The sequence below is a fragment of the Stomoxys calcitrans genome, chromosome 5 (assembly GCF_963082655.1).
Source record: "Stomoxys calcitrans chromosome 5, idStoCalc2.1, whole genome shotgun sequence".
NCBI lineage: Eukaryota > Metazoa > Arthropoda > Insecta > Diptera > Muscidae > Stomoxys > Stomoxys calcitrans.
The window spans coordinates 14,286,268-14,307,782 of NC_081556.1; the positions used below are offsets into that span (position 1 = coordinate 14,286,268).

The 21,515-nt window shown below is 41.2% G+C and overlaps 1 protein-coding gene across 11 annotated transcripts in view; it reads right to left on the reverse strand.

Annotated features, from left to right (window-relative positions):
- Window positions 1-232: 232 nt before the first annotated feature.
- Window positions 233-21,515, reverse strand: part of LOC106080707 (mitogen-activated protein kinase kinase kinase kinase 5) — a 440,370-nt gene continuing 419,087 nt past the window's right edge. For 7 of the 11 annotated variants that reach the window (XM_059370126.1, XM_059370119.1, XM_059370123.1 and 4 more), the window contains 7 exons: window positions 15,148-15,693; window positions 14,118-14,379; window positions 13,893-14,022; window positions 8,029-8,829; window positions 7,521-7,742; window positions 7,332-7,458; window positions 233-1,454 (listed from right to left, as the gene is read on the reverse strand). In XM_059370126.1, the coding sequence (XP_059226109.1) occupies window positions 1,355-1,454; window positions 7,332-7,458; window positions 7,521-7,742; window positions 8,029-8,829; window positions 13,893-14,022; window positions 14,118-14,379; window positions 15,148-15,693 (2,188 nt within the window). In that variant the 3' untranslated portion in view covers window positions 233-1,354. The remainder of the gene's footprint in view (window positions 1,455-7,331; window positions 7,459-7,520; window positions 7,743-8,028; window positions 8,830-13,892; window positions 14,023-14,117; window positions 14,380-15,147; window positions 15,694-21,515) is intronic. The other 4 variants (XM_059370125.1, XM_059370130.1, XM_059370128.1 and 1 more) reach the window with 2 other exon arrangements.

The window sequence follows — 21,515 nt, forward strand, 5'->3', positions numbered from 1 at the left end:
TTTTTGGAGCTTTGTTTCTTTTTTTTATTATAAGCATTCTCTTTAATATAAATTTTAATTATAATAAATCACTTTGTTTAATGCTAAATTGAATATATTATAAATTTAAATACTAAAAACATACAGGAAACAAAAAACACAAAAAAAAACTTGGAAGAAATAGAAGAAAACAGAAAATGCTAAATATATTAGAGTATCTATTACAAATATATGCACATATATATATATATGTGTGCTGTACTAAATATTAGTTTTGTAAAAAATACAAAGAGAAAATACAAATAATGTTTGTTTAAATTAATACAGTTAATAGTGGTTGTTATTGTTATTATAATAAATTTTTCATAATGCTATTGTTATTGTTTTTTGTTTGTTTGTTTCTTTATTTTAATACAATCAATATACACAGAGTTAGATTAAGAGTCGATTTTTTCTTATGGATGTGTTTCTTGTTGCTGTGGTTGCATTTGTTGTTTAGTTTTGTAGTTTGCAGTTTCGCTTGCATTCGGTATACTAGGTTCTATTACTTAGAGCATTGTGTGTGTGTTTTTTTTTTTATTTTTAGTTATATAAGTTACATATTGTTTATTGTTTTTGTAGTGTGTGTGTGTGTGTGTTTTTTTTCTCATTTAACATAAATCGTTAAAAATAAAAATAAAATAATAATTATCGAATTTCTAGTCTTCTAAATCAACTCACTTGCCCAGCTCCTTGGGCCAATACCCCAATTCAAGCGGGGTAGTAGCCAACCAGGAGCCGCATGGTTGCAGCTTCTTTGTTATAAAGTTTTCGTTACATGTGGGTTTTTTAATGTTTTTGTGAAAAATATTCTTAGAATTTTACAAAACATGCTAAATTTGCTTGCTAATCATTCTTCCTTTGTTTTGTTTGTTTTTTTTTGTATTAAATTTATCATTAACATTAAATGGTAGTTTTTTTGTAGCATAATTTTATCTCTTTTCTGTTGCTGTTGTTTGCTTTTAGGTGTGTTTTTTTAAATTGTGAGTTTATGTTTTTGGTTATAAATAATAATAAACTCTTTTGCCTCTTTCATTTAGTTATCTTTTTTGCTTTTATTCTTTTTTTTACAGAATTGCTATTTTCAAAATATTTTTTTTTTCTTCAACATTTGCTTGTAAGAAATTGGATTTGCATTCCTTTTGGATTTTTTTACAGAATTGCTATTTTCAAAATATTTTTTTTTGTTCAACATTTGCTTGTAAGAAATTGGTTTTGCATTCCTTTAGAATTTCTATGTTTTTTTTTGCTTATTAGCAATTTTAGTTGGGAGAGGGGGGGTAATACCAAATTTAATCATACATTTGTTGGAACAACTATTTTTGTTTGTTCTAATTTAATAACTAGCCTCATGACCGGCTAATATGTAAAGATCATGACCCTCTTCACTGCCCAGGGATCCGGTGCGTAACAATTGACTTTCTAATGCCACAACTCTGCAAGAAAAAAGGCGAAATTAAGTAGCAATTAAATATTAAAGAAAAACCAGTAAAAAGGCGTTAAGTTCGGCCGGACCGAATCCTATATACTCTCCACCATCAATTGCATTTCTCAAGTTCTTTTCCCGCCATCTCTTCTTAGGCAAAAACTAGTAAAAAGGCGTTAAGTTTGGCCGGGCCGAACTTTGGATACCCACCACCTTGGGAATATATGTAAACCAACTTACATCAAAATCCGGTGAAAATTTTATATCGAAATATGTTCCGATTTGGACGAAATACTAATAAGTACAAGTATAACAAAATATTGGTCTTTTTAGTAGCTGTATCTAAAAATTAAACCGATCTGAACTATATATACGACATGGATGTCGAAAAGCCTAACACAAGTCACTGTGTTAAATTTCAGTTAAATCGGATTATAAATGAGCCTTTTTTGGGGCCAAGACTTTAATTCGAGATATCGGTCTATATGGCAGCTATATGCAAATCTTGATCGATCTAGACCAAATTGCAGAAATATATGGAGGGGCTTAACTTAACTCTCTGTCCCAAATTTCGGCAACATCGGACAAAAAATGTGCCTTCTATAGCCCCAAAACCTAGAACCAAGAGATCGGTCTATATGGCAGCTATATTAAAATCTGGACCGATCTGAGTGAAATTAAAGAAGGATCTCGAAGGGCCTATCACAACTCACTGTCCCAAATTTCGGCAACATCGGACAGTAAATAGGCTTTTTATGGCCCCAAAACCTTAAATCGAGGGATCGGTCTATATGGCAGCCATATCCAAATCTGGACCGATCAGGGTCAAATTGAAGAAAGATGTCGAAGGTCATACGGCAACTAACTGTCCCAAATTTCAGCAAAATCGTTTAATAAATGTGGCTTTTATGGGCCTAAGACCCTAAATCGGCGGATCGGTCTATATGGCAGCTATATCCAAATCTGGACCGATGTGGGCCAAATTTAAGAAAGATGTTGAAGGGCATACGGCAACTCACTGTCCCAAATTTCAGCTAAATCGTTTAATAAATGTGGCTTTTATGGGCTTAAGACCCTAAATCGGAGGATGGGTCTATATGGCAGCTATATTCAAATCTGGACCGATGTGGGCCAAATTGACGAAGGATGTCGTAGGGCCTAACACAAATCACTATTCCAAATTTCGGCGACATCGGACAATAAATGCGCATTTTATGGGCCCAAAGCCTTAAATCGAGGGATCGGTCTATATGGCAGCTATATCCAAATCTGATCCGATCAGGGCCAAATTGAAGAAAGATGTCGAAGGGCATACGGCAACTCACTGTCCCAAATTTCAGCAAAATCGTTTAATAAATGCGCATTTTATGGGCCCAAAACCTTAAATCGAGGGATCGGTCTATATGGCAGCTATAAGCAAATCTGGACCGATCTGGGCCAAATTGACGAAGGATGTCGTAGGGCCTAACACAACTCACTGTCTCAAATTTCAGCAAAATTGGATAATAAATGTAGCTTTTATGGGCCTAAGATCCTAAATCGGAGGATGGGTCTATATGGCAGCTATATTCAAATCTGGACCGATGTGGGCTAAATTGACGAAGGATGTCGTAGGGCCTAACACAAATCACTATTCCAAATTTTGGCGACATCGGACAATAAATGCGCATTTTATGGGCCCAAAACCCTAAATCGGCGGATCGGTCTATATGGCAGCTATATCCAAATCTGGACCGATCTGGGCCAAATTGACGAAGGATGTCGTAGGGCCTAACACAACTCACTGTCCCAAATTTCAGCAAAATCGGATAATAAATGTGGCTTTTATGGGCCTCAGACCCTAAATCGGCGGATCTGTCTATATGGCAGCTATATCCAAATCTGGACCGATCTGGGCCATATTGCAGAAAGATGTCGAAGGGCATACGGCAACTCACTGTCCCAAATTTCAGCAAAATCGGATAATAAAGTGGCTTTTATGGGCCTAAGACCCTAAATCGGAGGATCGGTCTATATGACAGCTATAAGCAAATCTGAACCGATCTGGGCCAAATTGACGACCGATGTCGAAGGATCTAACATAACTCACTGTCTCAAATTTCAGCAAAATCGGATAATAAATGTGGCTTTATGGGCCTCAGACCCTAAATCGGCGGATCTGTCTATATGGGGGCTATATCAAGATATAGTCCGATATAGCCCATCTTCGAACTTAACCTGCTTATGGACAAAAAAAACAATCAGTGCAAAGTTTCAGCTAAATATCGCTATTTTTAAAGACTGTAGCGTGATTTCAACAGACAGACGGACAAACGGACGGACATGCCTAGATCGTCTTAGATTTTTACGCTGATCAAGAATATATATACTTTATAGGGTCGGAAATTGATATTTCGATGTGTTGCAAAGGGAATGACAAAATGAATATACCCCCATCCTTCGGTGGTGGGTATAAAAAAGGGTAAAAGAAAAGATTTGCTCTGCTATTATAGCGATATGAAGTCTCATCATCTTCCCCGCATGCCCTACACATGCTTTCACCTGCCGCACCGATTTTACATAGGACTACGTGTTCCGTTATGACACCGAAAGCTATATTGACCTCCTTCATATTTCCTGTCAGTAATAGTCTCGTCTTCTCACAATCCGGATTTCCCCATAGGAATTTCGCCGTCCTACCGACCTTTTCGCTGTCCCACAGGGTTGCATGCGCATTTGCCGCCCACGTCCTTAACTCGAACTGTGTCGACCCGAAAGGTTTCCGGTTAACCTAGCTTATTGACGGAAGTTCTTTAGCCTTCACTACCAAATCGTCTGCTTTCTCATTCCCAGTTACTCCGCTATGGCCCGGCACCCAAACGATGCGGAAAGGAAAGGTGTTAATCTCTTTCTGACATTCCAAGACTGTTCGTGGTCTTACCGTCTTGGTTGTTATTGCGTTTATGGGCTGTTTACTGTTTAGAGCTGTAGTCCTAGTGTCGCGTTGTGATACCGAAAGCTATACTGACCTCTTTCTTCCCTTCCCTCCAGGTTTCCTATCTTTGCTTCGATTATACCGCGATGGTATGAGCTGCTCAATCGCCTTAAGTGTCATAGTCGTAGTGACTGCTTCTTTCTTAACCTGTATGTCTATGGGTCGGATATCTAGAATAGTCACCAGTGCCCTAGTGGACCTGGTCCTCATCGCTCCGCCTACGCCAAGACTATATGTTCTCTGAACCTGTTGTTGTAGCAGTTTGTTGTGTTCTTTTGTCTGCTTGATTTAGTTTAATATCCAGATTCAAGAACTCTTCGACTAAGGTTGGGTGCGTCCAGAGGGATCTAGGTCTGATTCATGGGGGTCTGGCTGGACAGTTAAATAGGTGACGTGTGGTCCTAGGTCACAATCAGGGCACACATCCTGCATGTTGGCTTCAATCCTAGCTCCGTAGGAGTGGCAGCTGCCGGATCGTAAATGATCTCACAAATCTGAATATCCTTCCCCTGTGTGTAATATAGCTGACGAGACCACACTGGCGCTGCACAACTTACCACAGACCGGACATTTGCTTTGTATGTGATCAACACGATTTCTATGTCAGCACCCCAAGTGCTGACCGGACATTTGCTTTGTATGTGATCAACACGATTTCTATGTCAGCACCCCAAGTGCTGCCGGCAAGTGACTTGGCGACCTTATTTCTACTTTTGACTTTATCGCAAATTGCTGTGGTATGTGGGGAGAATGCGTATACCGATAGAAAAATTACGGTACTTTGTCAATACCGCCTGGTATTATTTTTTTTGCGTCATTAGCAAAGATTTTTAATACCATTTGGTATCAATTCAATACCTGATAAAGGAGGCTATTAAGAATTGACGATCTCTATGCCGTCTGTAGGGTGTGAAATGGTGGAAAGGTTGAGGTTAAACAGTGCCTTCTTAGAGAACTCCCTGTTTCACTCTACGGTGTTTCGATTTCTCATCCCTAAATTCCACAAATGACTGGCGACCACACCAGATAATTCGCGACCCAGCGTTTCAGGCCAGACTGGGGGACGTGTTGACGATGTCGTCAAATAGTTTGTCATGGCTGACCAACACGGTCTACGTTAGGTACAGTGCTACGAGGACCGTCCTATCAATTCGCCTGGGCGGTTTCAAGCCACGGCACGGTAATGGCATGCAAAGCAGTTGTTGTGCTATGCAGTCTTCGAAATCCATGGTGATATTCAGCGAATGGAAATTTTGCAACAAGGCTGGGAAGAAGTAGTCTCTTAAGCGTCTTGGCTACTGGTGGCAGAAAAGAGATCGTTTGTACGACTCCCCCTTACTCGGGTCATTTCCAGGCTTCAGTAGCGAGATCACTCTGCCTATCTTCCAGACATCGGGTACTATAAGAGTGTTTAAAGACGGTTTAAGGACAGCTGTAAGGTACTAGACTCCAGTTAGATCCAGATTCTAGAGCATCAATGTAGAGATTCCATCGGGGCCCAACGCCTTGGATGGCTTGGTATGTATGACATTCGTAACTTCTCCATGGTAAATTGTGTTGGCTGTCCATCGACTCGGACTCCATGGCTACGACGAATGGCTTTCCGTTTAGCCCTGTCATTCACAGGATGCACAACAAATTGAAGGTTGAACAACCTGGCGCATCTCTTCCGATTTTGTAAGCATCGTGGAATACCAGACATACCTTCGGGGATGCTTTTTCGGATTCAAGCTTACAATAAGCCGATAACTGGCTTAGGTGTATGTCCAAAGTGGCATGGGACGGATAAGATTCGGCAACCTATTTTCAACCTAATCTGACCCCTTTACTTATCTTCCTTTCAATCACCAACTGTAGATAAAGTTCGGATCATATTCGAATGATTGTACGATCATGGCTTAAGGCCTTTTACCACACGTTCAATACCAAAAGCGTTTAGAGTTCTCAGGCTTACTTGTTTTAAGGGCTCACTAAACTTGTAAAGGGTGATTTTTTTGAGGTTAGGATTTTCATGCATTAGTATTTGACAGATCACGTGGGATTTCAGACATGGTGTCAAAGAGAAAGATGCTCAGTATGCTTTGACATTTCATCATGAATAGACTTACTAACGAGCAACGCTTGCAAATCATTGAATTTTATTACCAAAATCAGTGTTCGGTTCGAAATGTGTTCATTCACCGTAACGTTGCGTCCAACAGCATCTTTGAAAAAATACGGTCCAATGATTCCACCAGCGTACAAACCACACCAAACAGTGCATTTTTCGGGATGCATGGGCAGTTCTTGAACGGCTTCTGGTTGCTCTTCACTCCAAATGCGGCAATTTTGCTTATTTACGTAGCCATTCAACCAGAAATGAGCCTCATCGCTGAACGGTGAATGAACACATTTCGAACCGAACACTGATTTTGGTAATAAAATTCAATGATTTGCAAGCGTTGCTCGTTAGTAAGTCTATTCATGATGAAATGTCAAAGCATACTGAGCATCTTTCTCTTTGACACCATGTCTGAAATCCCACGTGATCTGTCAAATACTAATGCATGAAAATCCTAACCTCAAAAAAATCACCCTTTACATCGCCTCGTATTCTTCTCCCAAATACTGTCCGTTCAAGCGTGTTGGGGGATTTTTGGGGAGGGGTGTGACCTCTAGGTACTTAACCACAAATTTAATTATCCTGAAGCCATAGGAAAAAACTGGTGTTTGGACTAGTAGTAGTTGTTGTAGCAGTGTGTGGTACACTGCGGCGGAAGCCCTTGCCGATGAAGGACTCCATCGGGTCAATCCGTTACGTACAACCGGCTGCCATGGAACTAGTAGTACTAGACCGTAGTGATTTAGTCCGACTTTTTTCTTTTTTCCCCCAAATAGAAACCCAAAATTATAAATCGATTGAATATGACTTACTTATCACTACCCAGCAAACGATATGTACGGCTCATATCCTTGATTTCTTGCGTTATTTCACCGTTGCGCAGCGACTTGCCCTGCATGCCGTGCTTGTGGAATGCTAAAACACTATCGGGTAAACAAACTGCAAAACAAAAATCAAGAATTTGGTATATTTTGAAGACATGGCAGGCAGCTACTACTCACCTATACTATCCACATTGAAGTCAAAATTCAACTGGGAGACCATTTTCTTATGCTGTTTTGGGTTACCTTGGAGTGTAACCACTTGTATCACATTTCCATAACATACAATAATCGCATCCTTTTCCACTTGATGCACTTTAACCACTTTGAGTAGTTCGCGTCGGGGTACCATTGTAGCCATAGCATCGTATTCCAGATCATCCGAATGGAACCAACTGGCACCTATGGGGAGTAGGGGGCATAGATTCACACAAGGCAGGGTGATTGGCAGGACATGACGGGAGTTAAAAAAAAACATACGAAAAGAACACAAGAAAAGATAATAAAAAAAAGAAGAAAGGACATGGGGATAAAGGAGAAGAAACAACACAACACCGACACGCCACATAAAAAAGGGGGGATTTATTTGAAAGGATCACAAAATTCGTTGGAGGAGAAGGAGAGGGAGAGAACAAAACAGAAAGCACACAGTAAGTAGCAATTCCAAAGCATAAAATCAAATCTATACCACTGTTCATGTTGATGAGTTCCAGCTTGACACATCCATTCAATGCCTTTCGCACTCCCGTACACACTATGGGGTATTCCAGTTCGGGTGTGATGATCATTTCAAATACCGGGGTACGACCATTCAACACACAGCCATGGCCACCTCCCAGTATGCTAGTGGCCGGCCACTCGCATTGCTTCAGCAGCATGAATTTGTTCAAGGGATCATACCATTGCATTAGGAAGATGCCATTGGGCGTGGCCCCACACAAATACTTATAGCCATTGTAGGGGTTGCGGGTAACACAGCATTGCGTACAACCTTTGGTGTCCGGTACCTTGGTGGTAAGGGCGAATTTGCGCGGCACCAGCCTCTCGGGTATCTTATTCATGTGCATTGAAAATCGATGCGTTTGCTTCGAGTGCAGCGCAATGAGATCGTGCCGATACAGTTGACACGATTTACCCGACAGACTCATAAGGACATCCTTGATGACATACAACCATGTTGTACGTCGTGGGAACAATTGATCTATGGCAGCATCATGCAATTCGTTCATATTCAAATTGAAGATACCCTCCTCGGCGCCAATAAGTAAATGCTGATCCCGCGTCTCCGGATGGATCCATGAGGCAGTGCAGTGGACTCGTAGTGGACAACCATTGAATATCTTTGAAAAGCAGGCACCCATATGCACTTTGGGTGTGGGTGGCAGGCCATTCGATATGGGGCGAGGGGGTGTGTGACGTCGTCTGTGGGAGCGTTTGGGAGGCACAGGAGGTGTATTATTTAATAAATCGGGTTGGGCTTCCTTTTCAACTGCAAAGAGAAAGAGATGTACAAAATTATGAGTAAATAGTGAATTAAACGTATCAAAGAAACATTGGTTGGATTTGTAAAGTGCTGTCCACCAGATCACAACACCATATTGCATTAATGGTTTTAAAGAAAGATATGTTAACGCCGGCAACTATTGCCCATGGACTTAAAGGAGTATAAGGCAAGAGACACCTTTACCCAAATGTTGGATATGAAGTTCAATTTTCTGTCTAAGAAACCCCAATTATCTTTCGCTTTCAATAAATGCAACATTCTTCGCTACCACTGTGGGTACCTTAGAACTCCTGCTGTAAATAACAACTTCGTCAATCTGTGTATTAGGCTTAAACCACTACGCCGTCGTGAGGAAATCATCCAGAAGGCTGTCTCAAAGTATTCGGGAAAACTTCCATTAGGAAACTTAGCATTAGAAACGCGGTGAGGATAAGATTTATTTTTACAATGCCCTTTTACGGGGAGAGCACTCGGAACGGCATAAATATGAACATCGCACAGGCCGAAACGTTGCGTCCACCGGTTGCGGATAGTGGAGTGCCCTATACGGAGTAGCTGGAACTGCAGTCGCGGACAATCAGCGGTATCGAGTGGAGAGTCTTAGTGGTAGGCCGGGTGCCACCGGCTCTTGCATAAGTACTGAGTGCCTATGATGCTTAATACGACAAGGCGAGATATTGGCGCCTTTTAATAACCAATGGTCATCATGTTCCCGCGCAAATCGCTTGTATAGACCAGAGCGAGCTTGCCCACCTATAAAAGCTTGAAGAGGATCCCCACCTCTACATGCAAATGTGGCTACTACAACATCAGGCAGAGCAAGGTGGACGTGATCTAAAGTCTTGCTGCCCATACCTCAAGCTCGGACCACAGCTTCTCTTGTCGCATTTCTACTTGTAGTCCTATATGCTCTATGTAGATGCCGCTGGTCGTATGACTCTTCTTCCTACTTTACCTCAGTCTCTTCTCATGTATCCGTTTTATCCCGTTTCCTGTTGTTGTAGCAGTGTGTTGTGTTCTAACTTTTGTCTGCTTGATTCTGTTGAGTATTCAAATCTCGGAACTTGCCGACTAAGATGGGGTTCGTCCAGAGGGATCTGGGTTTGAGATGAGTGGGTCCGGCTGGACAGTTAAATAGGTGACGTGTGGTTCCTGGTCATAATCGGGTCATACATCCTGCACGTTGGCATCAATCCTTGCTCTGTAGGAATTGAGGCGGCTGCATCTGTCGTATCATAATTGAGCCAAAACTACTCTGGTTTGCCGGGGGAGCAATTGGAGGCGGTCTTTCTCCAAGAACCATTTTCACCCGGTACCTATTCACCGCATCTGCTACCGAGTCTGCATGAATCTTGTCTAGATCCGCTTGATATGCCGCTTGATCCAGAGTTTCTCTCCTACAGCGCTTGACCTCACGCTCTAGACCAGTGATGGGCGCACTACCACTATTGATAAGACAAAACTGTGTTTGAGTGAATATCACCAAGCAACAATTTAATGAAATAGAGGCAGCCGCGGGCATAGGAATTTATGTGCGGATGTGTGTGCTGCCCATGAATGCTCTAGATCATTTAGATCTATATTAAGGCTTCTGGGCGGTAGATACCTATCCACCGGATGTGTATGCTGCCCATGAATGGTCTAGATCATGTAGATCTATTAAATCAAGGTTTATGGGCGGTGGATACCTATCCACAAGATGACGATTTGGATGGTCTCTGCGATAACAGCCCAGAAGGTATTGCTTAGACAGTTTCCTCTATCGTCAGCTCGATTAGCGGATAATGGTGCAATCTAAGTCTCTACCTCAATATGCTGCCTCTATGGGCTTGACGTCCATAATCGTATCCATCGACCCAAGCGGCATGTTTCACATGGCCCTACTTATGCCAAGACGTAACAGACCTTTCCAACGCAGTCCCATGATTGAGAGTACACTTGTCAGAATCGACCTAGCCACATTTCTACGCTCTGGCTCTTCTGCATAGTGTACAACATCTCGGTATCCTAGTGTCTGAATCACGGCGTGAGTCAGTCATGTCTTGGTAACCATAACAGCCAAGGTCATTATTCGCGCTTACTTTCCTTCCGTCTACACACACATCCCTATGTTTTTGCGCGTCAATCACACCGAGACTGAATCATTTATTTCTAACCAAAACACCTATCGTTTTGCCCAGTGCCCCTCAGATAAGGAGCGATTGAGTCATTATTCGCGCGTATTTTCTGTTCGGTTGTACACACGTCCCCGTGTCTTAGTGCCTCAATCATGACGTGAGGCAATCATGCTCGCTAATCATAATAGCCGGCGTTTTGTTCAGTGTGCCTCCGACACAGCAGCCATCGAGACATTACTCGCGCGTCGTAACATATTTCCCAGCCTCAATCACGCCGTGAGTCGATCACAACTCGATAACCTTAACATTCAGCGTTTTGCTTAGATTTTCCCTCAGATAAAGAAGCCAACGACCGCTTGTTCACGACCACTTATCTTCCGTGTATACATATGTCTCGGTACTCTAACGCTTTAATCCCGCTGTGACTGAGTCACGGCTCGGCAACCGTAACAGCTAGCGTCTCGCTCAGTGTCTCTCAGATACAGGAGTTATTATTCGCGCGCACTCTTCGTTCGTCTACACACATGTCGAGTAAGTTAGTGCCTCAATCACGACATGAGGAAATCACGCCTCGGTTATCGTAATACCCAGAGTTTTGTCCAGTGTGCCTTAGACACAGCAGCCCCTGTGTCATTAGTCACGCGTATTTTCCGTCCGTCTAAACACACACACACACACACGTCCCGTCCTCAATTACGTAGTGAGTGAATCACGTCTCGGTAACCACAACATTTACCATTTTGCATAGATTTTTTCTCAAATAAAGGAGCCAAAGACCTCTTGTTCGGGAGTACTTATCTTCCGTCTACACATACGTCTGAGTAGTCTAGTGCATCAAACACGCCGTGACTGAGTCACGTCTTGGCTACCATAACTGCCAGCGTTTTGCACAACATCAGACACAGGAGCGACCGAGTTATTATTCGCTCGTACTTTTCGTTCGTCTACACACACTTCCAGGTGTGTTAGTGCCTCAATCACGACGTGAGGGAATCACGCCTCGGTTTACGTAATAGCCAGCGTTTTGTCTAGTGTGCCTCAGACACAACAGCCACCGAGTCATTATTTGCGCGTATTCTCCTTCAGTCTACAAACAAGTCCCGGCCTAAATCAGGTCGTGAATAAATCACTGAGTTATTATTGGCGCGCACTCTTCGTTCGTCCACACACATGTCAAGTGTATAAGTGCCTCAATCACGACGTGAGGGAATCACGTCTAGGTTATCATAATACGCAGAGTTTTGTCCTGTGTGCCTCAGACACAGCAGCCCCTGAGTCATCAGTCGCGCGTATTTTGCGTCCGTCTAAACACACGTCCCGTCCTCAATCACGTAGTGAGTGAATCTCGGTGCCTTAGCGCTTTAGTCACGCCTTGAGCGGGTATTAGTTCGGTAACCATAACACTCAGCGTCTCGTCCAGTGTTTGTTAGATACAGGAGACGCTGAGCTATTATTCGCGCGTACCTTCAGTCCGTCTTAACATACGTCCCGGAGTCCTTGCGCCTCAATCACGACGTATGTAAGTGAATCACGTCTCTTTAACTATAACAGCCAGTGTTTTGACCCGTGAGATCCTCATCCCTCGGTTATGGTATTAGCCGGCGTTTTGTCCAGTGTAGCTGAGACACAGCAGCCACTGAGTCATTATTCGCGAGTATTTTCCATTCGTCTAAACACGCGTCACGGCCTCAATCACGTAGTGAGTGATACACGTCACGGTAACCATAATCCATAGGATTTTGCATAGTGTCACTAAGACATAGAAGCCACCAACCCCTTGTTCGCGAGAAAATACATTTTGTCTACACAAACGTACCATTATTCTAGTGCTTCAAACATACCGTGACTGAGTCAGCCAGCGTTTTGCACAACATCCCCCAGATACATCAGATACACCTACGTCCCGGTGTCTTAGCGCATTAATCACGCTGTGACCGAGAAATGTCTCGGTAGCCATAACATCCAGCTTCTCGCCCAGTGTTCGTTCGAAACAGGAGACGCTGAGCTATTATTCGCGCGTCCTGGAGTCTTGGTGCCTCAATTACGACATATGTAAGTGAATCATGTCTCTGTTACTATAACAACCAGCGTTTTGACGAGTATGTTTATGACAAAGCGTATACACACTTCCGGGTGCATCAGGGTACACACACTTCCGGTGAGTGAATCAATCGTTATAGCCGGCGTTTTGTCAGTGTGGCTGAAACAAGGCAGCCACTGAGTCATTATTCGCTAGTATTTTCCATCCGTCTAAACACACGTCACGGCCTCAATCACGTAGTGAGCGAATCACGTCTTGGCAATAGGGTCAACGCTGAGTCACGTCTCGGCAACCATAACAGCCAGCGTTTTGCACAACATCCCTCAAATGCATAGCCACAAACCCTTTTTCATCCGTCTCTGTAACCATAAAAGCCAGCTTTTTGATGGGCATGTCTTAGACATAGCAGTCACTGACCGCTTATTGGCGTGTACTCTATATCCGTCTACACACAATCACCCCGTGAGTGAATCACGCCTCGGTAACCATAACAGCCAGCGTTTCGCCAACGTGCTTATATAACGGACTCCTAAATTGCTTCTTATTTCCTTCTACCTACACACACGTTCCGGTATCCCAGTAGCTCAAAGACGCCGTGAGTGAATCACTTCTCTGTAACCATAAAAGCTAACGCTTCGCCCAGTATTCCTCAGATTTAGGAACCACCGACGTTTGTTCGCAAGTACTTTCCTTCCGTCTACACACTCGTACCGGCATCTTAGTATCTCAATCACCTTAGGTTGGATAACCATAACAGCTGGCGTTTTGCATCTCCCAGATACAGTTGTCACTGAGCCCTTGTTCGTACGTACTTCACTTCCGTCCCAGGGGCAATAGCTCTAGTGGTCACTCAATATTTGTTTTGAAAATCAAAAAGGTTCAATACTTACGGTCATCCTCATCTTCCTGTGTACCACCATCACTAAGACTTCTGGTACGTGGTGATGTGCCCATGTCATTAAGCAGACCCAGTAGTTGATCCATGGAACTGTGTCGTCTGGGTGAATCCTCTAAACCATTCTGTAAGATCAGCAATGTTATATGTTATAACAGTACATTATCGAGTGGAAACGACAAACGATTATTTTAAAGTTCTTTCACTAAACATTACTGACCTGATTATTTTCATGATGATAATCACAGTGATGATGGCTGTTGTAGTTCATCAAATTATTGCTGCTCGTGTTGCTGCTGCTGTTGTTGCCCATCTGGTGTGGATCATTCGTTGTTGCCGCTGAATGGTGATGATGATGATGATGATGCTGCTGCTGCTGTTGCTGCTGCGATGATGACAATGCATTATTGGCGGAGGCGGATGATGATGCTGATGCTGATGCAGATGCTGAAGTAGAGGCGACAACGTCACTGGTCGTATTGCTGTTTAAATAATTGGAACCATTATTGCGAAGTAGATAACTATTGTACAAATTGAACGTTGAAGAATTTGAGGAGGAGGAGGAGGTGGTAGTAGAGACAGATGTTAAATTCGGACATATGGACGCACAACTGGACATGGCACAATTGTTATGATTGTTAGTAGTAGTATTAGTGCAAGCTGTAGTTGTGGAAGTAGTAGTAGTAGAAGAATTTGATGATGATGATGCGGAGGAGAGGAAAGCATTTGCAGCGCATGATGACGAGGACGAGTGATGAACCACACCATTACCACCATTACCACTAACACCAACACCAACGATACTAATACCACCCGAGTGACTACTAACGCTACTACTACCCAAATTAGAATTGTTAGTGTGCACAAATGACGTGGTTGAAGATGATGATAATGATGATGGAGTAGAAGAAGGTGAGTAAATATCTTGGCTATGGTGGCGATGGTGATGGCGATGATGGTTGTGATGCTGATGCTGATGTGGATGCGGTTGCGAATGCTGGTGCTGCAGGTAGTGGCCGCTGCCAGAAACATTGCTGTTGCTGATGTTGGCATTGTTACTGCTATTATTTCGATTAATAACACCAATAACATCATGGTATAGGTCAACACCAAACACACCGCCCGCTCCACCGCCAACAATTACACCGCCAACCCCACCACCAATACCACCCCCGCTGCCGCCGCCGCCACCACCACCACCACCACCCCTTAGATCAGAACTTGAATTATCCATAGGATGATGACTGTACATTGAGGTCGATGTGGACATTTGGCCATTCGATGATGCTGTGGCCGCAGCAGCAATGGCCGAGGCATTTGACGCTGGAATCGATATGGGCCGACTGTGATTGTTGTAATTGATGTAGCCATGCCGCAGCATATCAAAGTGGGCAAAGAGTGATGAATGATTATCGGTGAGATCGATGGCATCCAATGCTGTGGTCCTTAAATTGGAATAACCGCCGCCCATGCCAACACCACCATAGCTCAATGATGAAGGCCCAGCACTGCCATTTGTGGCTGAAGCTGATGTTATCAAAGCGCCCGCCGCTGACGTAGATGGGGAGGAGGCAGAGGAGTTGGTGGCATTCGTTGACGCCGCTGTCGTCGAAGATGAGGTGCCATTCGATGTTGTGGATGATGAGGTGATGTTATGGTTGCTATTGCCAACACCACCACCACCTCCTCCACCACCACCCCCTCCGCCGCCGCCTCCACCGCCACCACTACCATTATGGCTACAATTGCATTCAGTGCTTAGTAAATCTTTGGTATCGGTTAATGGCAAAGTGGCTCTGCAAAAGCAAGAAAAAAGAATCATGGAAGAAAAAAAACAAAAAGAGAAAAACAAAAATGCAACATAATATATATTTTTGTATGAGAGAAGAGTGAATTCCAATAAAGTACTAGCCTATATATATTGTTGTTGTTTTTGTTGTATAGGAAAGGGAGAGAGAGAGAGAGCGTAGAGTAATTACTGCTGGAAGGAGGGGCATATATAGGACATTCAAAAGCGGAAACATTTACCTCAAAACACATCTCATAGGCGGTTGGGGTAAATGTTTTTAGAAAAGAAATTTCCAAATGTTTGAGATGGATTGCAAAAAATTAAAAGTACAAGGAAAAAAATGTAAAAGGAAGTTGAAAATGCAGTGATTAAAGTTTTTAAATTGCATGCAGAGTAAATTGAGGTTTGTATGAATCCTGAAAGCATGCAACTAAATTAAGAACGAAATTTACAAATAATCTTCTCACATTTATTGGAAAATGGATAGCGTATTGTATACAGCATGCAAGGAGTAGGTTACTAGACAACTGACAAGCTTTTATTCAATGTTCATTGTGGGTAAACGGCAATACATTTTCTTAAGCAATTCGGTAACAATTACTATTGGGTTGCCCAAAAAGTAATTGCGGATTTTTTAAAACAAAGTAAATGCATTTTTAATAAAACTTAGAATGAACTTTAATCAAATATACTTTTTTTACACTTTTTTTCTAAAGCAAGCTAAAAGAAACAGCTGATAACTGACAGAAGCAAGAATTCAATTACAGAGTCACAAGCTGTGAAAAAAATTTTCAACGCCGACTATATGAAAAATCCGCAATTACTTTTTGGGCAACCCAATATATCTCGATATTTCCCACTTCACTTTTGGGGATTTTACTTGCGGCTATTATTAGTTTGTAGAGAAGAGAGAAATAGAGAGAGAGGGAATGAAAAGGAACCCTGTTCCACTTATCTGTCTATTTTACACACAGAATAGCAAAGCTACAAAAAGTGAAAACCAGTAAGGGAAGGCAAAAGTCGGGCGGAGCCGACCATATAATACCCTACAATTATAACTTCGGGCAATATATAAATATATATGTATATGAGACCTATATCTAAATCTGAACTGACTATTAAACAGAATGTTTGAAAATTGTTGTTACTACGGCCATATAAGAGTAAATCGGGCTATACATCTATACTGGAGCTATATCCAAATCTGAACCGATTTTGATTAAATCTAACAGATATGTTCAGATCAGTAACAAAACAATCCTTGCCAAATTTTGTGCAGATCGGTTGGAAATTTTAGCTCCTATGGCCATTTAAGTACAATTCGGGCGATACATATATAAGGGAGCTATATCTAAATCTGAACCGATTTCGATGAACATTTGCAAATATGTTAAAATCAGTAACAAAATAATCCATGTCGAATTTTGTGCAAATCGGTTGAAAATTGTAGCTACTAGGGCTATTTAAGTGCGAATCGGGCAATACATCTATATTGGAGCTATATCCAAATCTGAATCGATTTTGATGAAATCTAGCAGATATGTTAAGATCAGTAACAAAACAATCCATGCCAAATTTTATGCAGATCGGTCGGATATTTTAGCTAATACGGCCATTTAAGTGCACATCGGGCAATACATATATATGGGAGCTATATCTAAATCTGAACCGATTTGGATGAAATTTTGCAAATATTTTAAAACCAGTAACGAAACAGTATGTGCCAAGTTTTGTGCAGATCGGTTGAAAATTGTAGCCCCTGCGGCCATTTAAGTGCAAATCGGGCAATACATATAGATGGGAGCTATATCTAAATCTGAACCGATTTTGATGAAAATTTGCTAATATGTTAAGAGTAGTAACAAAACAATCCTTGCCAAATTTTGTGCAGATCGGTCGGATATTTTAGCTACTACGGCCATTTAAGTGCAAATCGGGCAATACATATAGATGGGAGCTATATCTAAATCTGAACCGATTTTGATGAAAATTTGCAAATATGTTAAGAGTAGTAACAAAACAATCCTTGCCAAATTTTGTGCAGATCGGTCGGAAATTTTAGCTACTACGGCCATTTAAGTGCAAATCGGGCGATACATATATATAAGAGCTATATCTAAATCTGAACCGATTTTGATGAAATCTAACAGATATGTTCAGATCAGTAACAAAACAATCCTTGCCAAATTTTGTGCAGATCGGTTGGAAATTTTAGCTACTACGGCCATTTAAGTGCAAATCGGGCAATACATATAGATGGGAGCTATATCTAAATCTGAACCGATTTCGATGAAATCTAACAGATATGTTCAGATCAGTAACAAAACAATCCTTGCCAAATTTTGTGCAGATCGGTTGAAAATTTTAGCCCCTGCGGCCATTTAAGTGCAATATGGGAGCTATATCTTAATCTGAACCGATTTTGATGAAATTTTGCTAATATGTTAAAATCAGTAACGAAACAGTCCGTGCCAAGTTTTGTGCAGATCGGTTGAAAATTGTAGCTACTGCGGCCATTTAAGTGCAAATCGGGCGATACATATATATGGGAGCTATATCTAAATCTGAACTGATTTTGATGAAAATTTGCAGATATGTTAAGATCAGTAACATAACAATCCATGCCAAATTTTGTGCATATCGGTTGAAAATTGTAGCTACTGTGGCCATTTAAGTGCACATCGGGCAATACATATAAAGGGTGATTTTTTTGAGGTTAGGATTTTCATGCATTAGTATTTGACAGATCACGTGGGATTTCAGACATGGTGTCAAAGAGAAAGATGCTCAGTATGCTTTGACATTTCATCATGAATAGACTTACTAACGAGCAACGCTTGCAAATCATTGAATTTTATTACCAAAATCAGTGTTCGGTTCGAAATGTGTTCATTCACCGTAACGTTGCGTCCAACAGCATCTTTGAAAAAATACGGTCCAATGATTCCACCAGCGTACAAACCACACCAAACAGTGCATTTTTCGGGATGCATGGGCAGTTCTTGAACGGCTTCTGGTTGCTCTTCACTCCAAATGCGGCAATTTTGCTTATTTACGTAGCCATTCAACCAGAAATGAGCCTCATCGCTGAACGGTGAATGAACACATTTCGAACCGAACACTGATTTTGGTAATAAAATTCAATGATTTGCAAGCGTTGCTCGTTAGTAAGTCTATTCATGATGAAATGTCAAAGCATACTGAGCATCTTTCTCTTTGACACCATGTCTGAAATCCCACGTGATCTGTCAAATACTAATGCATGAAAATCCTAACCTCAAAAAAATCACCCTTTATATGGGAGCTATATCTAAATCTGAACGGATTTTTATCAAAATCAATAGCGTTTGTTCTTGGTAAGAGATATGTGCAAAATTTCGTGATGATTGGACAACAAATACGAACTGCACTTTGATTACAAGAATACATAGACTCACAGAGGGACAGGCGGACATGTCTAAATCGAATAAAAAAAGTGATTTTGAGTCTATCGGTATACTTATCAATGGGTCTAGTTCTTCTCCTTCTTAGCGTTGCAAACAAATGCACAAATCTATAATACCCTGTACCACAGTGGTGGTGTAGGGTATAAAAACATAGAAAACAAGTCCGTCTATTTTCAAACAATGACATTCTACAATTCTATAAAAGTTATTACAACCCGTGGGCACTGCCAAGTTACAAAAAGTGAAGTGGGAAAAACATAGAAAAACAGCCCCTCTATTCACAAACAATGACATTCTATATTACAACACGTAGGCACTGGGGTCTTCATAGCGTATGAGTGTTATTATAAGTCATACGCACTATGGTCCTCTTAAATAAAAATACTCATACGCACCAATACGGGATAAAAATGATTTTAAGTGGAAAGAATTCTATGAAAACATTTTGGAACTAGATTAAATTTTTGAGAACTTTATAAGAACTCAATGTGCGACCAGGAATACCACAACGCTACAGTATCCAAAATTGAGGCACATATATTGTATTGTAGCAAAGAATATTTTGAAAGACATTATTGTAAGGGAAACGAGATGCTCAGGAGATAGAAAGAAAGTTGGAAGTCATAGAAGAAGTCTTGTTGTTATAATTTCAGCCAAATTAGACGAAAATTGAGGTTTTTAGAGGCTAAAGTAGTGAAATTCGGCAATGGGTTTCAATGAGGGGTATTCCAGTTTATTGACCAATTCGGATCTTACTCAGCAATGATATTGAAAGTCAGAATTTAGATCCTTATTGGAAATTTAAACCGAATCGGATGAAAATTGAGGCATTGAGGGGCTCAAGAAATCAAAACTGGTGATCAGTTTATATGGGGGCTATATCCAAATCTGAACCGGTATGGCCCATTTGCAATCCCCAACGACCTATATCGATAAGAAGTATTTGTGCGAAATTTCCAGCGGATATCTTTATTCGTTCGAACGCTATCGTGATTTCGATAAACGGACTGACGGACCAGGTCGACTAAGAATATCAAGACGATCAAGAATAAATTTACTTTATAGGGTCTCAGGTCAATATTTCGAGGTGTTACAAACGAAATGATTAGATTAGTATATCCTATGGTGCTGGGTATAAAAATGAAAAATATTCCAAATAATAGGTATATCCACAGTGTGCATTCCACACATCCTCCTGCAGGCACAAGGTATAAAATCTGGTAACTGACACAAAAAGTGTGCTCAAAATATGGGAGATTTTTTTTCTGTGTTGGATATAACTGAAAGAAAATTTTAAAGGTCCATGCGTCACACATTCCGGTAAATTTATAACAACCCCATGGCAGACGACTCAACGATCCGGATATCAAATATAAGTTTCAAAAAAATTTCAGTAATTTTTTTCATTGGGTCGATTAAAAAATTAATTGAAAATTTCGAAAATTTCAATAATTTTTTTAATTGGTTTAATAAAAAAAATTCATTGAAAATTTCAAAATTGTCAATGATTTCTTTAATTAAATTTGCAATTTTATCGTTTACGTGATTGTAGCAGTTTTAAATAAAACAAATTAATTGGATCAATTAATTTCGTAATCAAAACCAATTTTTATTTTTTCTTTGTACGTTCTCTATTCCTACATATCTTTCATTTAGGATCTACATGTTTCTTTTGGGGTTCATCGGGATGTTAGTGGGTGTAGTCCTCGATTTCTTATATGAAAATCAGATTCTAACTCTTTTTTCAAATATCTTTTATTTGAGTTCCTCATTGTTTGATCGGCCTATATTTATGTTTGAGGAGGATTCTTGGGTTATGTAGTGGTCCCTGTAACTTGGCGGCAAAGTTATATTTCGGAATCACACTCTATTCGCAAACATCTTTCATTTGACATCCATACTTTTGGATTCAGTCTACATGTCTGATCGGGAGGTTTTTAATCAGAGCATCCATTTCTGATTAGGAGGAGAAAACCAACGCTGAAAAGTTTTTCTGATGGTCTCTCCGGGATTCGAGCCCTGGCGTTCAGCGTCATATGCAGACTTGCTAACCTCTGCGCTACGGTGGTTTTCCCCTCCTAATGCTGGCAACATTCCTGAAGTACTATGCCATGTAAAACTTCTCTCCGAAGAGGTGTCGCACTGCGGCACGCCGTTCGGACTCGGCTATAAAAAAGAGGCCCCTCATTATAGAGCTTAAACTTGAATCGGACTGCACTCATTGATATGTGAGAAGTTTGCCTCCGTTCCTTAGTGGAATGTTCATGGGCAAAATATGAATTTGCATCCATTTCTGATAACTCGAATTTTGAAAATTGTAGAAAGGGTAGGATCCGTCACCTCCGAAGCATTTTGATAAAATTAGTTAGAGAAAAAAAAAGAG